This window comes from Brassica napus, chromosome A5, assembly GCF_020379485.1.
Source record: "Brassica napus cultivar Da-Ae chromosome A5, Da-Ae, whole genome shotgun sequence".
In the NCBI taxonomy this organism is placed as follows: Eukaryota; Viridiplantae; Streptophyta; class Magnoliopsida; order Brassicales; family Brassicaceae; genus Brassica; species Brassica napus.
Window position 1 is genome coordinate 12,750,297 of NC_063438.1, and position 18,237 is coordinate 12,768,533.

At 36.2% G+C, this 18,237-nt stretch overlaps 2 protein-coding genes and 1 pseudogene across 2 annotated transcripts; 1 reads left to right on the forward strand and 2 right to left on the reverse strand.

Moving 5' to 3' along the window:
- Positions 1 to 5,831: 5,831 nt before the first annotated feature.
- On the forward strand, positions 5,832 to 6,455 carry LOC125609224 (non-specific lipid-transfer protein 2-like). Its single transcript, XM_048780364.1, has one exon. It carries the CDS (start codon positions 5,920 to 5,922, stop codon positions 6,211 to 6,213), a length of 294 nt encoding a protein of 97 aa, XP_048636321.1. The 5' UTR covers positions 5,832 to 5,919; the 3' UTR covers positions 6,214 to 6,455.
- Positions 6,456 to 6,621: 166 nt separating this feature from the next.
- Positions 6,622 to 10,377, reverse strand: LOC106364142 (annotated as a pseudogene).
- A 1,978-nt stretch (positions 10,378 to 12,355) lies between these two features.
- Positions 12,356 to 15,295, reverse strand: LOC111215632 (AP-3 complex subunit delta-like). The gene has a single exon (XM_022719458.2). It carries the CDS (start codon positions 15,094 to 15,096, stop codon positions 12,538 to 12,540), a length of 2,559 nt encoding a protein of 852 aa, XP_022575179.1. The 5' UTR covers positions 15,097 to 15,295; the 3' UTR covers positions 12,356 to 12,537.
- Between the last annotated feature and the right edge of the window lie 2,942 nt (positions 15,296 to 18,237).

The following is an 18,237-nucleotide window of genomic DNA, read 5'->3' on the forward strand; positions in this document are numbered from 1 at the left end:
CGAAAAGCGTTCCGATCGGGATTCAAAAGAGAACACAAAGGAGGAGAATTTTGAGGCCTTACAGGTCGCTATGTAGCGAGCTGGAGGTCTGACAGGTCGTTATGTAGTGAGTAGAAGTAAGCCAAGAAGAGTCCTACTTGGTTTTGTCGTAAAATCTCAACGGAAACTCCGATTGAGACGAAACGAAAAACGTTTTCATGAGGATTCAAAAGAGAACGCAAAGGAGGACCTTTTGGAGGCCTGACAGGTCTCTATGTAGCGAGTGGAGGTCTGACAGGTCCCTACATAGTGAGTAGAAGCAAACCAAGAAGAGTCCTACTTGTTTTCGTCGTAAAATCTCAACGGAAACTCCGATTGAGACTAAACGAAAAGTGTTTTAATGAGGATTCAAAAGAGACTGCAAAGGAGGACCTTTCTGAGGCCTTACAGGTCGCTACGTAGCGAGTGGAGAGTTGGCATGAGCTCGGTCGCTACATAGCGACCGAGCCGTGTGCGTGCTCGGTCGCTACGTAGCGACCGAGCTGTGTGTGAGCTCGGTTGCTACCTAACGACCGAGCTGTGTACTTGCTCGGTTTCTACGTAGCGACCTAGCTGTGTGTGTGCTCAGTCGATACGTAGCGACTGAGCTGTGTGTGTGCTCGGTCGGTACGTAGCAACCGAGCTTGGCTTGAGCTAGCGACCGAGCCGTGTGCGTGTTCGGTCGCTACGTAACGACCAAGCTATGTAATCGATTTTTTGTGCTTCCTTTTTCCGCGATTAACCTAGGGGGTTTCTGCGGTTTTTGGGAGAACCAGTTGTATCCTTCCGGAATGTTTTCGGAAAACGTGTTTTGGTAAAATCCTTACGCATTGAGATTTCTTTTGTTCGGTAATGAGCCAAACTTACGGGGTTTGATAAGATTTATCGTTTCCCTTTATGTTTAGAAAGAGAAATCGCGAGCTTGTTTCATTGCACTTCCTGTGGCGAAAAGTCGCAGCAAGGTTTTCGATTTTCTCAAGAACTGTGGCGTTTGCATAGGCGTTGGCCATAGGCGCAGTGGCAGATGGGGTTGTCTTACCAGCGTTATTGCGAACTGCGATTTTGTCTTTCGTATTTCCAGACATTGTTTTGATCAAGCGTTTTGTGGCTGAGAGTTAGATTGATCCGTATCTCCCCTCCTTCTAGCGCCAAACTGTGGGAACTAAAATTTGCACTCTCGATTTCCATTTAAATTAGGAAAGTAGGAGAACCCTAGTTTTCCAGAGGTCCCGGATATCTGCTAATACCACATGCCAAACAATCAGAACACGAAACGAGAACATTAATAAAATAAGAAATCGAAAAAGAGAGCAAGATAGTTCTTTTTCCGAATCTTCGTTTGAGCGTTTACAACACGGTAAGTGCCTGGGCTACGAGAGCTGTCGGCGAGATTCCTAATTCTAAAAACCCTAAGACGGTAAAAACCTAACTGAGTTGCAGCTCGAATAACAAAAAGGAAAAATTACCTAGAATCGTTCTAAGTGCTAAGTTTGCTCTGAAAAAAAGCTTTTTCCTGGTGCCTCTCGCCTAGGACTCCTTATATACTTGCTCCTAAGTCGGTTTACGCTTTTCCCTTTCTGCACTTAAGCTGTCATAGCTTAAAAATAGAGATATTCTATTTTCCCAATCTTCGTAATTATCTTTCAAAACTTTGTATTTATCCGCGAAAACTTGACATTTATCTTTCCTTGCGAACCAAGCATAAACCATCATACGGTTTACGGGCTTTTGGTTAAGAAATCGTAAGTGGGCTTCGAGTCACGTCTTAGGTCTCTTTGGGCCGTCTTTTGACTCGAAACGTTTATTACGGCTTCGTTTGATAAAAACAAACTTTCCTCGGTTTTTATCGTAAAGTTCGATTGATGACTTCAGATGACGAGAAACATGAAATGGGTTTGCTACGGTCTTCGGGCGATATTATTAAAGAGTAGACGAGAATGCATGGATTCGTGTCATAACGACCTTTCGGGGAAGCTCGATTGCTTTGTAACGATCGAAACATAGCGACCGAGCTTGGCTCGAGCTCGGTCGCTACGTAGCGACTGAGAAGTGTGCATGCTTGGTCGCTGCGTAGGGATCGTGCTTGGCTTGTCTGTGGTCCGATCGTTGCAAGGTTTTCGATTTTCTCAAGAACTGTGGCTGGTTTAGATATGTGTATGTTGCCTTGGGACAGCCGGTATTCGATTCAATCGTGATTTGAACAAGATTTTATCGCGCGATTCCTTGTAGAGATTCTTTTTACGATGAGTATCTTCGTAAAAACGTTCATGCTGATTTTTACGGACTTTCAGACATTGATTCTGTCGTGACCGATTTTGACCCCAACATCCAGCTATCTACATACGGTTTAATAAGCATAATTATCTTACAAAACTCAAAACTGTTGAAGAAAATAAAGCTTAAAATGTCTGATGTGACATGAAAAAATTTCAAGAGCATATTCAACTCCACTTTATTTTTAACTCTGAAATAAAGTTCTTAAAGTAAAAATGTTCTAATGGTATTCTATTTTTTATAATAAAATAAAATATTAGTTTACTTTATAAATAGAGAAATCCATTTATATTTTGTTTATCACTATATTTTTCGATCAAAAATAGAGTAATATTTGAGTAGAATCCAAATTTAGAACAATTTCAATGAGAGTTTTTTACTATGGAATTCTCAGCTTACATACCAGCGTATATATGTAATAATTATTACTATATTAAATGTATTGTAAAATATTTGGAAACCCAACCAATAATATGTCAAATGAAATATTATTTGTTACGTTTGAAACATATTATTCTCAATTGGTGAAGATGGTTTCAGAACAAGAATAATGGCCAGCGTTTGGGTGTTATCTTGAAGACATTAATTTTTTGAAAGAATGCTTCCTTAGCTTGGAGATCATTTATGTATCTCGGACGAAGAATTTAAGGACATATAATCGCACACAATACTAGAAAACAATCATCTTTCATCATTCACATAGTTACAGAGCTTCCTTCCTGGTTTACATAGTCAGTTGAATCTGTATATTGAGGATAAAAAAAAATATTATCGGTTGAGTTTCCAAGAATTCTAAAATCTATTCTATTAAAAGGGAAGCAGTCTTGAAAAATTTACCTATGAAAGTTGTTTGGACTTTTTCCTTTTATTATATTTTGGTCTTCCCTTATATATAAGGTTGTTGGACCTATCTATAACAAGTTATTATATTTTTAGTTATACAATTAATTATTCTAACTATATGCGATTAATAACTAACTATGCATATTTATTTTTTTCTGTTATCATAAAAAAATTAAAACCCTAATATAGTGGGATCACGATTATTGTGATAAAGAAATCAAAAGAATATGTAGCGACTTCTTAAACTATACGAGAATACAATATTAAACAAGATCAATCATATTTAATCCAACTATGATTACCAAATCTAATGACTCTTAAATATACTAACAACTACAAAAATAGAAGTTAACAAATAATACCTTTTGAAACACTAACAAATAATACCTATAATATTATTTTTCTTCTTCTAATGAAAATGACTATTTTACAAAATGTTCTTAAAATTACAAAAAAAAAATTAATTCTCATTGATAAAAATTTGGTATTTTGGGTTTTGGGATAAAGACTATACATACCCATTAATTAATTTAATTCTTTGCATTCATGATCTATTAAAAATTTCTCATTGTATCAATCTTAATTTTAATTTTATTAATAGGTGTAAACCCATTGTGTGCTTCTAAACAAAATAAATAAACAATATACATTTAAATTGTAATAGTATTGATCAATACAAAAATTATAAATTAAAATGCATAACATAAATACAATAAATTTATTTATATGACAAATAAAATAGTTTATTCAGTTTTTTGTAGTATTGTAAAGTATATGAAATGTTTAAAAGGTATTAAAATTATGGTTTTACCAGCTTAATCGGTGTCGGTCCACGGATTAATAGCGAATTTTTTGGTTTTATTGGATTTTAATTAATAAGTTTTCATTGAATACAAATTTTGTGGAAACATATGAGTTTGTAAAAAATCTGACAGAATGCTACATGAAAAACATATACCAGTCCGGATTATATACGACCACTATATTTACCAGTTCAATCACAGATCTGGATCGAATATAAAAACATTTCTTATATCTTAATTCGTTTATAAATCATGTATGTACTCCACTAAAAAGAGTTCAATAATTTTTAAAAAGAAATTTCTTCTCACCATTTAAATGGTATTGATGCCCTATTAGTCATCATCATTAATATTTGTGAATATATAATTTGTACTTTAAATATTTCGGTACCCATTCAGTTTTTGGTTTGATTTTAATTTTGGGTTCTAAAGATATATGATCTGCTCAGTTCTTTTTTTCAGTTTGATACAATTCGATTTGAGATTTCGAATATATGTACTTAAACTTATACTCTTATATAGAAATTCATCAAAAATTTATATTTAATTTCGAAAACAAACCCACGCTTTCCAAACGCGGATCAAAATCTAGTATTCCTTTATAATTTATAATATTTGTATCTTCTAATATTTTAAGAATTTTTGGTTAGATACTCCCATTAAATGTGCTTTTATAGAGTTATTCTATTTTGAAGAAAAAAATATGGTAAGCAATTTAAAATGATCTAAACAGTATCCAAATTCTTTTTTTTTTAATTCATATTTCGGTCAATCCACCAAATTTGATTAAACAGTATTAACTAAAACTTACAATGAAGTGAACTAAGGTTTATTGGCTGTTCAATATGGTAAAACCGAACCTTACCGAACCGAACCGAACCGAAATAGACAATATGGTTTGGTTTTGGTATATACCATATAAACCGAATGGATATAATTTTATAAAAACCGTAGGATTTGGATATGGTTTGGTATATAACTGATTAAACCGAATAAACCGAACAAAACCGATTAAAAATAGAAACACGTAAATATGTATCTATTTTATAACAATACATGAAAATCTATTTGTTACATAAGTTAAATTTGTGTTAATAACTATTACTATAATTTTATAGTAATAAAGAGCCTTAATTTGTAAAATACTTGAACTATAATTAAATAACAATACATCGCAATTCAGACATTTAATTTTCTAAGTCTTCTTTTGATCTTTTTGCTTTATTTTAGTCTTCAATAAATTAATATGAAGATTATAAATTTGATGGATAATAATTAATGGAAATTTTTTACAACTTTTTTCTTATCTGTAAACAAACAAAGTTTCGTGTTCAATTGAAAAAACATGACTTTAATGAACAATAAATAGGGAAGAGTGAAAAAACTTTTCTTTCATATTTCTGTTTTGTTTCATATTTTTATTTTCAAAATTTCAAGCTTTGATTTTAGTTATAGATTTGATTATTTTATTTGATGGTAGAAGCATTTTTACTTTTTTTGTTCATTTATTTGAACATGTAATATATTTTTAATAAATGACTATGTTGACAATATGACTCTAAAATTCATATAATATGATCTCAAACTAAATAATTATGTTTTTTGGTATAAAACCGAATAAACCGAAAACCGACGGTATATAAACCGAACCGAACCGAAGTAAATATGGATTTAGAATGGTAGTTATATTTTACTAACCGAAATACCGAAAACCGAAAAAAACCGAACCGAAACCGAACCGATATCCGGATTGAACACCCCTAACTTTATTTAACTATTAAAAGAAATTAGCTAATGCTCCACATTTAATTCTGCTTTTCAGATAAACAAGGCAACAATTGCTTTTTTGTTTTAAATAAAATTGAGATCACTAATCATACTTTCCTTCTCTATAAATAGAAGGGACTGTTAATAGATATATAGCATACTGATTACTGAAAACAGAACAACCACAAAGCACAAACAATCAAAGAAGCTGAAAATGGTGAAGGTGATGTGGGTTTCCGTTTTAGCTCTCGTGGCAGCGCTTCTCCTGGTGACGGTGGAAAAAATTCCGGTGGCCGAAGGAGTGACGTGCTCGGTGACGGAATTGTCTCCATGTTTGACGGCGTTTATGTCATCTTCGCAACCGTCGGCGTCGTGCTGTGCCAAGCTGAGAGAGCAGAAGCCATGCCTTTGTGGGTACATGAGGAACCCTAGCCTCCGCCAATATGTTACCTCCCCAAACGCTAAAAAAGTCTCCGACAGTTGCAAGGTTGCTTCCCCAAACTGTTAATAATGATTAATAAGTGACAAGTGTAGCTGATTATGAGTGTTAAGTTACAAGTTAAAGTGGGTCTGGTCCTCTTTCACTACTGTTTAATATAATAATGAGTGATGATCATCATCATCATGTTTGAATATTATCTATGTTTCTGTCTTATAAAACATGAAATATACTTAAGACCCCAAGTAAAAACATGAAATATATTTGGTAAAAGAAAACTGTCTTTTTAAATAAATGTTTCATCGGATCTCTATTACAAATTATAACATAAACCAATATATGGCAATGCTATACACACATTTATTTTGTTTCTGTTCAAGAACAAAGGCATGAAAGAACAGCAATCATTGTAGTTACAATTTTAAGTATCTTCTGTGTATCTTGTATAGAAATTCTTAGATCATTTAACTTGTGCATAACAAATACATTTGTAAATGTTGAGGTTCATTCCTGTGAAATACTCTTCTCTACCGTCACAAGTGATATTCCTCAAAGCCATTATGCCTTAAACCTTCGTTACGTTATAGTTTGAATATGTCACCTCACCATCAGTGCCGTGCATACGTTTCCAGGGGCCTGAGGCGAAATTTAAATGTTTTAGCAAACATCATATTTTTGAAAAAATTCTGAAAAGATAAACTATAAATATGACGAAATAATTTTTTTTTTTTGCTTAAGAATATGACAAAATAGTTTCTGATGTTCTTAGTGTTTAAACTATTATTACAAAATAAAGTTTTAACAAACATTATATATCATGTTTTTTTTTCTGATGAAAACTTTATTTTATTTACTTAAATATACATATAAATTTATCACAGTTTATACTTCTCTGTAGCTATTATATTGAACAAGTTTAAAGTAGTTAGTTAAGAATATGATATAGAAAACATAAATCATAATCATTAAAATATCAAGACTGTGAAAAAGAAGACTAACGTTTTTTTGTTATATAAACGTCAAGAAAGAAGAAGATTATTTTTAAGGATTATAATAAATAGTTTTAACAATATCTTTAGAAGATATAGTTAATTAAGTATATTTTTTGCAAAAAAGGGGCCCTAAGTTTAGTGAGAAAATGAGGAGCCTGAGGCCATCGCATTTTTTTTAATATGGGTGAGCACGGCTCTGACGGACCCAGGAATTTTTTTAACATGTGTCAGTATATAATTAAAAAAAAATATTCAAAAAGATAAAAAAAATATTTTATAAAACCACTCTGCGATCTTTCTTATCCTGAAATCTTTTCATCACAGTCACATTCGTTATTTTTTCAAATACATCTTTCTCGATAAAACAAATTAAGCAATCATTCAGAAACTGATCTCCAATCCGATTTCGTCGATCTGTCTTCACGATCTTCATGGCTGAAAAACTTCTCTCAACAGTTGCAGTGGCAACCGGCAAAATCAAAATCAACTTCAGAAGCCTATAAACCAAAGGGAATGACAAATGTTTCCGTGTTTCCACCAAAGTACGAGCAAGTTCTCCAAGATCTTCTAACTGAGTAAACCTTTCATCACTTCGAATGTTATCAATATAGACATCTAACTGTTGATCAAGAGATATGCACTCTCCCTGACTAAAGTCAGATGGGTAGAAAGTCGATAATCTCATCAGTTTTGAATGGTCAAACTGAGAGAACAAATCGATGGGAGATAATGAAGCAGCACAAATAAGTAGTTCAGTGTTCACCTCATTAAAGCGGTTGTTGAACTCTTGAAGCGGCAAATCCAAAATTGCATATAAGCAATTAACCTTATAGTGATGTTCATTTGTCACTCCTGTTTTTTTCCTTGGCCTCCTTGTGTCAAGGAAATCTTCCTTCATATCAAGCTCTTCAATACCATGCTTCTTAGAGAAAGAAGAAACTTTAAGCATAAGAGCATTCCATCCATCATCTTTAAACTTCTGCAACTGTCTTTTCGTTGATGCTACTAAGGACATTGCGTTCAAAATATCTTGATCTCTGTTTTGAAGGGCCAATGACAAACTATTTGTGACTCCTAAGAGGTGAACCATCACTTGCAAATAGAACACAAAATCAAAGCTATCCACATAACTGAGGAGACCATATGCTTGACGTCTTTTTGAGTCATCTGCGCCATCCTTCTCAACACATGCAAGCACTTTAACGATAGAAGAAAAACACTCAACCACACGTAGCAAAGTTCTATAGTGAGAGCCCCAACGAGTCATCCCTGGTCTTTGAACAGAAACATCTTGATTTAACCCTTTTCCAGTTTTGCGTTCTCCATCATTAACTTCTTTCTCAATCGTTTCTTTGTGATTCTCTCTGAACGCATCTTTCCTCTTACATGAAGCTCCCACCACATTCAGTAGCAGAGAAATCATATCAAAGAAGTTTCCAACATCAAAATGCTTTTTGGCAACTGCCACAACAACTAATTGAAGCTGATGAGCAAAGCAATGAACATAATATGCTGATGTGCTTTCCTTTGAGATTAATGACCTTAGCCCATTGAACTCACCCTTCATGTTACTTGCACCATCATAACCTTGCCCTCTCACCTTTGTAATGCTTAATCCATACTTAGCAAACAAAGAATCAATTCCAGATTTCAAAGATGATGAAGATGTATCACTTACATGAGTAAGACTTATGAATCTCTCTTTGACTATCCCACTCTTGTCCACATACCAAAACACAACTGCCATTTGTTCTTTATAAGAAACATCAGCAGACTCATCCACCAACAAACCAAATACATCATGATCAATTTCATCAATAATGCTTTTGATTAGCTCTTCAAAACACTGCAAAACACTGGGCAATATCTTTCTGAATCTTTGGAGAAGTCATCTGATTGTTTCCAGGAGCATTTCTTAAAACAACCTTACTCACATCTTCATTTTGCTCGGCAGTGTATTTCAAGAGTTCAACAAAGTTACCATTATTAGCAGTTTCGTCTTTCTCTTCATGCCCACGAAAAGGTAACCCTTGGCGCAACAAGAATCTTGAAGCATCAATAGAAGCATTTAATCGAATGCGATACTCATTTTTCGTGCTATCATCTTGTTTATGCAAAGCATGCTTGATAGACTGACCTTGCTTCATCAAGTTTTCACACTTCATTGCTGCATTGTTGTGAAAACTGTTAACAGCTCCTACATGCTCTGAAATATTTTTAGCTTTATTCCAGCTAGAAAAACCGTCAATGGTCCATGCATCATTTCTTCCACCTTTACCAACATTATCTCTGAACAAGTAACAATATAGACAAAAAGCTGCATCTTTCTTCACACTGTATTCTAACCAATTTGGAAACTGATCAAACCAAGCAGGATTAAAGCGTCTTAGCACGCCTCCTTTCATTGATTGTTTGAAAATATGACCACGAGGTTGATAAGGACCTCTCATCAAATATTTGCTGATTACCTCATTCTTTTGATTCGCATTATATTCTAATATTCTTTTCCGATCAGCAGGATCCCATGGTAAATTATTTAGATCATCTAAATCACTCTGAGATGATGATGGGGGAGGTGATGATGGAGGAGGTGATGATGGAGCTTTTCTTTTCAAATTTATCAAAAATTTCTCCATATCTTCAACTGAAAAAAGGAACGACAAACCAACTGTTAAAAAATCAATAGAAATATACAAAATATAATACAATTAATAATTGAATAATATACAACATTCAAAAGTTACGTACTAAGAAAAACTTATAGCCTATACAATATTCAAAACTTCATCTAATTATAAAGTAGAAAATATTACTACTAAAATAAATTAATTAGATAACTAGATCACTAAAAGCAAATTAGATTTTTTTTTAAAGATCAAAAGAGGCTTGCCTGTTTTGATGACGATTGATAGTCTGGTTTGCTTGATATTTTTTTAAAGAAGATGACAAACGTTTTCGATTACAGAGTAAAAGGTACAATTTTCTAACCTAAATTTATTTGGGCTTTTAAGTTTAAAGTAACTTACTAGGCTTGTAGTAGAATTTTCTGTAATTAAATAATAAGAGAGTTAGTGGGTTAGAGATCAAAGATGTGTCAAAATTATATTAAACGTGGTTCAATCATCTATCTTATTAAAACTCAAGTACAAAATGAGATTGTTTGGCAATATGGATAGTAGTTAAAAAATAGTATTGTTTGGAAACATAGATAGTAGTAAGTTAGAAAAAAAAAATAATGGACTTATGCTACTAAAAAAATTGAAAGTCCATTACATTATATTAAAAAGTAATGGGTCTATGTTACTTGGTATATATATTCAAATCAAAATAATAATTTAAAATTGATTTATATCAAAAATTCATTCAAAAATATACATATATTCAAAATTTGATTTTTACTAACATATTTTCCAGTAACTATTATAAAAATGTTTTCAATATATATAATAAAAATACAATACAAAGCCCAATTTCAAACACCAACTTAAATTATGGTTTTTATATTTCACATTAAGTTTTAAAATATAATATATGTGATTATTTATATGATTGTACGTATAAAATATTATTAATTATAAAAAAAAACTTATTTCATGGTACATATAAAATACGATTAATTATATGATAACACATATTTTATAACATATGATAACACATATATGGATATAATGTATATATAGTGATTATGGGTGGGCGTTCGGGTTCGTTTTCGGGTCTTTTTGGGATTTCGTGTTCAGTTCAGATCTTCGAGGATTTGGTTCTGATTTGGATAACCAATTTAAATAGGTTTGATTTAAATATTTGGATAGAGAATTAATAATTATTTAAGTATTTTTGAAGTTTTGAGTATTTTTTAACTATTTAAGATATTTACGTTTAATTATTTGTATATATTTTCAAGCATTTATGCGAACTTAAAAGTATCATATATATTCTGAATGTTTTTATATATATTAAAAATAATTCGGTTCAGATCGGATTAGGTTTTAATTCTTCAAATACCAAAATTTTGAATAATTCGGATATTTAATCAATTCTGGTTCGGATTTAGTACTACTTATTTGGATTGGGATAGGTTCGATTCTTCGAATTCGAGTTTTTTTGCCCAACCCTAAATAGTGACATAAAAAGCAAATAGCATCATATTTTTTAAAAAAATACACCCGCACGGGCGTGCGGATCAAAATCTAGTTCAATATTACAGAATGTGCATATATATTAATTTTTTTTTTAAAAATAAAAGGTGTGTCACCTGACACCCCATTGACTAACATAGGTCCGCCTCACCATGAGCCGCCTCTTGAGTTTGGGATGAACCTTGAACTTTTGTGGGTCCATTGTCTTTTCTAGGACTAAATGATGTTTGACCTCGTACCAGGTGTTTAGTGGTTTTTTTTTATTCATATAATAAATTTAGCAAGGTTTTACTTTTGAAGTTTAATTTCTCTTTTTATTCTATACATTTATTTTTTATTTTTTTTTAAATTTGAATGAATGTTAAATTATATTCATCAAAAAACATCAAGTGCAACTTAAATCAAATTCAGTCTTAGATATAAGCTTTCTACTTACAACCTCGTGCTAAACCACAATCGCAGCAACCCTTCATATCTCTTGTTGTCTGAACAACAAAGAAGACATAGACGATTTCTGATACTCTTGTCAGTAATCTTGTGAAGGTTCCCAGCAGAGGTGTGAGGTCTCCATGTAGTCTCTTGTTCCTCTCAGTCCATAAATTTAACACTTTGAAGCTTGGAGTTGTTAAAAAAAAAGACTTTGGAGCCTGGTATTAATAACTTATAAAGTTACTTAAGTAATGATAATGAGAAACCTAATTTGTAAAAAGACAAAGCATATAAATTATGAGTCGAAAGAAATGTATTTGCCGCTGAAAACCCGAGCAAGAACTCTGTTTTCAGGAACTTGAAGAGTTGATGCAACTAGGTATCCTGTATTGAACTATAGAAGAATCCAGGGAGATGAAAAAATCCATAAGAGCGTCAAACGATCCTTGTTGTACAACCTAATCTCTAGAGAACAAGAAATAACAAAGAGCAAGGATCCTTGACATTTCTTCTCGCAATTCCAAAACAGAGGTTTAGAGATTCTTCAGTTCTCTTAGCTTTGCGGATTTCATTTTCTAGTAACATAGTAATCTATAAGTTTAAAAACCTTGAAAACAATACATTTTTAAAACAGGTAGAGAAATACAAAATTGCTAAAAGAAAACAGAAATTAAATCCATGTATGAGAAAAAAAATACAAATAATAACACACAAGAAACCAAAACATAAACTGATATACACAAAAGAATTACACAACTTTTGCTTGGTTTTGTGCAAGAACAGAGACAACGAAATATCACTTTTAAACATACAAACACACAAATTACTTATCGCATTCACAAGAGCAGATCTGGGATTTCAACTTGTTCAGAAGAAGAAGCTACTTCACTTCGCCGTCGTGATCGATGCTTCCCGCTAGTTCTCTCCCCATTCTTCTTTTTCTTTTTCTTTTTCTTCTTCTCTGAGTTCTGCGGTTTTTCTATCCTCGAGGTCTCTTCCTCCTGCACTACTAGATTTGAATTCCCTTCGCACTTCTCCCTCTCTTTTCCCTTTTTATTCACCAGAAGAGCGCTCTGAATAGCTCGAGACAGAGATTCATCGTCAGTTACACTCTCCTGTTTCGTTTTCGCTTGGGAAGTAGTGATTCTTGATTCACCTCCCTCGTCCAGTTTCACCACTACAGGCCTCGATTTACGGTGTTTCGCCTTTCTCTTTGGATCCAATGGATCCAGCAATATTTCGCTTGCTAAATCATTAGCCGGAGGGTAATCTTTTGGTGTGCCGTTGCTATCCGGATCGTTCTTTTCAGAAGTAAGGTAGTACATGCCATGCCGTTTGCGGTGTTCAGCTAGCAGAGATGAAGATGCTTTAGCTGGAAGAGATGTCGATGATGACGAGGCTTCTTGTTGATCTCTGATTCTGAGCTTGGAGACAGAGAAGCTGATCTTGTCCGTGCATGAAACCGAATCCGATTCCACTGGTTTAAGAAATTTCCCACAGATCTCTTCCAGGTCCCCAAGATTCTCTTCCAGCTCTAACCCATCCGGTACACATACTTTTTCCTGTGCATTTGCAGAAATGGGGCCGAGCTCTTCTGAGAACATATCTTCCATGAATGCTGTGACTCTACAAGCTTCTGCGTCGTTGTCTTGAAGGTTTACGTTCTTAGCTATATCTTGCTTTGCCATACCAATGAATCCTAAAACGTTCTTAGCTCTCTCCTGCACTTCGACATCATAGGCTCCAGATAACGGCCATACACCAATCTCAATAACATTCACTAAATTCAATATAGATTCATAAACCGTTGATGAAGAGCCGGAACTAGATTCCTGGGCGGAGAAGTAAGACCCGAGACAGAAGACGAGAACTTTGAAAACCGAGTGTATGTATATAGCTCTTATGTAAGGAGGCAAGAGATCAGTGCGTGGTTGTACAAGCGCCTCCACGAGTTCATATGGATTCTTAGAGAACTCAACGTATTCACCTGAAACCCACGAAGCTGCGGATAATATCGGGTGCAGGAACATGTTACCGAGCAATGCAGGATCAATCAGAAGTGCCCAAGAAACACGAACTAGCTGCGGTCTAGCATCTCTGACCCTCATGCCAATATCAATCAACTGATGCTCAATCTCTTCTCCTCTTTGACAATGTGGGATTCTAGCCATTTCACCAAGAAGAGACACATACCAATCAAAGTCAACTATGATCTCATATGCATTCCTCGAGCAGACAGACAAGACAGAAATAATAATCTCGTTGCAGAACAAAGGGTCTGATTTGAGTGCATAGTTCATAAGAATCCTGGAGATCTCCGACACGTTATCCTCAGTCACCATTGCCATTAAAAGATGCAAGGCCTCCAGTTTAACATTCGGATCCTCATCGCTCAGAGCCTTAACGACAGCCTCTTTGTTCTCCAAAACCGCCCACAGGTGCTTTGGAGCAGCAATAGACAAGGCATGTAGACCGAGATACTTAAGATTCGGATCATCCTCCACTAGAAACTCCCGGATCTTTGCAACAGCAAGTTCCACAGCTGCTTCGTGGTCGCTCAAGCTACTCACCACGGTCCTAACACACTCAAAAACCAGAGACTTCGCAACTGTCCTCTTCATATGTTCACAGATCGGCTCAGCCACTTTCCTACCCAACCTCGGCTCAACCGAGGCCAACTTAGAAAATATTTTAAGAAGTTTAATCAGAACCCAGTTGTTCCTAGAGTCAACCAGTATCTTAAAGAACTCAGGAGCTAGTGGAAGACAAGAGGTAGGATCTTTACTGGCGAGCTCACAGAACACTCCAACGACGGCAGAGAGAATCTGCGGATCAGAGGTTTCAAGATTCTCGACAAGACGCTTGAAACACACCTTAACAGCGTCAGGATACTTGTCGAACACTCTCAAAACCACACCAGTCGCTTTCTTCCTGACGAAAGACTTGCTACTACCCAAGAGAGTAAACACCTCAGGAGACAAATCCCTAGCTAAGTCACGAGTTCCAATCCTAGACAAACACTCCAGAGCTAGACTTACCTCGTACTCGTTGACACTGTTCAGATCCTTCCGCAACTGGTTCGTAATCAGAAGCAGAACCGATGTCTGGTCGTGAAAGGATTGAGTAATCGCTTGATAACCGATCCTCTTGTGGTGGAATCGAGAAGAGGAGACGACTTCGAGGGCGTGGAAAGCCGCCCACGACATGTCAACGCCGTGGATGGCGGCGAGGTAAGAGAGCTTGTGAAGGGCGGTGGATTTAGTGGAGAGATCTGTGGCTTTAACCTCGCGGCGGATTTCTTCTAAGGCTCGGGAGATGAAAGATGATTCGCCGAGGAGTTGGAGACGAAAGCCTTTGATCAGATCCTCGAGGCTTCGCTGGAACAGGTTGTCCATCAGATTGATTCTCGTGGGTGAAGTGCTTAGTGATCAGATCTCGGAAGGAGGCATGAATTCATCAGATTCAAGGGCTTTTCAACAGAAGCAAGATTTGAGCCGATCAAATGCATGCCAAGGAAAACCAATATAGCCTTTAAAAAAAACATAAGAAAAAAATTGTGACGAGGGGCTTATTGGAAGATGAATTTGTATAGAATTGGTGAATTTTAAGAGTTGATAGATTTTAAAAGTTATGTAGATTGTGAAAATTTATATCACATGGATTTTGAAAATCACAAGGTTATATATGATATTTTTATTTCAGATTCCTGTAAGAGCGTAGTGATTTTTACCTACAACCTTAAACCTAGTTGAGTCACAACTCGATAACAAAAGACAAAAAAAAATACAAAAAAAGTTTTGATTGATTTCGGACTGAACCTTATATAAGGTTGCTTACGTAACCCTTTCAAAGATCAGGCCAAACATAGTTCACTTAAAAAGAATGGAACAAGAGATCAAACTGCATGTGCTAGTTCGTCTAGTAAGCGAGTACAAGTCATAGAAACCATGCATGTCATGAATAATGCTTAAGGTTTCTAAGTGCAAAGAGTTCTAAGTCAAAAAACCGTCACTCTTCTTCTCTGCCTCGGATGTTCTTATATGCATCTCTAGAGTCGGCAATCTTTCCTTATCTCTTCAAAGTTCATGTTTATCTTGGAAACAACACATTTATCTTCTTCTTCTTCAATTTTTTCTCACCCAAGTCGAGTAAACCGTCAATGCATTCAGGCATGTTCTCATTCTAAACCATAAATGGCCTTAGACATGTTTTAGGCCTCTTCGGGCATTCACGGCTTATGCGTTTTTAAAACGATTATTCTCAGAGAAATCGTCAATTTTTCCGATGTTCGTTTTCTATGACATTGGTCTTACAAACCGAACCAAATCAATTCATTAAATCGATGATATGATGGTATTAAGTTAACATATATCATCATGATGTTTGACTTGAACTCTTACGAGAAAACAATGTCATGCTTGTTTTTTCGTAAAATCTCAACGGAAACTCCGATTGAGACGAAAAAAAAAACATTTCGATAAAGATTCAAAGAAGAACATGATGAGAGCCTTCTGGGACGATGAGAAGAGCTGTGTGTCTATGTGAAGACCCCCACGAGGTGATGTGAGCTTGTGAGGCAATGTGAGGAGCCGTGTGAGGCGATGTGAGGAGCCATTCGAGGCAATGTGAGCCTGTCTGGCGAGATGAGGAGCGGTGTGAGGCGATGTGGGCCTATATGGCGATGTGAGGAGCCGTGTGAGGCGATGTGAGCATGTCTGGCAATGTGAGGAGTCGTGAGAGGTGATGTGAGCCTGTTTGCCGATGTGATGCACTGCCAGGCGATGAGACGAGCTCTATGAGGCGATGTGAGCTGGTAGGTGATGTGAAAAGGAACATAATTATTAAAACTTCCTATTTAGAGAAAACATATAAAAAGCCCAATCCTAATAGAAAAAAGAAAACGTGAATGTCAAGTAACTAGGTTACCGCCAAAAGAGTAGATGCTCCTGCATCATGAAGTGTCTGTGTAGAACCCCATAAAAAAAAAGAATGATCGAGTATCTTTATGGTGGTCGAGTCGCGGGCGATAAGGATGGATCGAGAAGTTTTGAAGTACGAAGCGGACGAAGAAGTGATCGTGAGTTAACTATGAGTCGAATAAGTTGCTCGACCATAGTTAGAAGATGTCTTAGATTGATGAGACGGACGTTTTGAAAGCATAACATTTTTGGAAGCACGGCGGTTTAGAAACTCGACGTTTTGGAAGAATGACGTTTCTTCACCACGAAGTTTTCCGCGAAACTTCGTATCAGCGAAATATTATTTTGAAGACATTGGAAGCAGAACGGGAATTAAGCACGACAGGAATTAAGAACGACGGGAAGCAAGCACGACGGGAAGCAAGCACGACGGGATCGAAGCACGACGGGAAAATTAGACGAAAACCCTAATTTCGGTATTATGCAAGTCTTCGATGAAGCCGCAGGATCGGGAAATATTTACCGCCAAGGTCAGACTTCAGATTGGAGTTTATTAAAAATATTAAACTCATCTGAACGGGAGAAGAAAAATATTTGGGGTTAATCGCGGGTCAGAAATTTGCCGGAAGGACCGAAATCAGGCCAATGGACCAAGAAGCTCGAGGTGGCTCGTTGCATGGGTTCAGAACGTGGTGTCAACTGTCCAGCAAGCTGAGTTTCTACAGAAGCTCGAGGTGTCGCCGTGCATGGAAGCTGCACATGCAGCTTGACATGTAGAAGCACGAGGTGGATCGGCCAAGCACGAGATGTCGCGACGCATGCAACCGAAGCATGCTGATCGACATGTGTGAGGATGTGTGGCGCCTTGCATGAGCTCCAGTCATGCAGCCCGACATCTGGGAGGAGTGGTGGCGTCCTGAATGTATCCTGGACATGCAGCCAACCATGTAGAGCACGAGGTGCCGCCGTGCATGCGTCCGGGCCATGCGGAGCGACACACGGGCGACCACCAACCTGAACCTGATTGGCTGCTGTCTTCTATAAATACCCCCACGACCCCTGCTCATTTCTTCACACCCAGACCTGTCCAAAGGCAGTTAAAAATGTGAGAGAAAAGTAGAAAAAGAAAGCAAGTAATTCCGAGCTATTTCGAGAGTTTTAGAGAGTTTTCGAGATCAGTTCTCTACTGATTTCGAGTCAGCGCCTAAGGAAAGTTCTGTCCAACTGAAGATCAATCAAGTCAAGATCAGTTCAGATGGGAAGTCAACGTGGCTAAAGAGATAGAAAGAAACAAAGTGGTCGATGTAGAGTATGGTCAATTCTAAAGACCGATACTCCACCGAGACGGCCAGCTCCGTCCAATCGATGATTCTATACGATTGTGAGGAGGAAGCTCTGTCCAAATCAGTCCGTCCAAGACAGTCATATTCTCCTACAATAAAGTGGAGGTTATGACACTCCCGATCGTAGATGACCGGAAATGACACGGTTGATGTTCCTCGATAGTCGATATGAGGTTCTCAAAATACTTCCGATCGCCTTAGACCAACAACCAAAGAACACCAACGCTCATATCGGATATAACTCTAGGCTTTTCAACCCGAAAAAGCAATATCT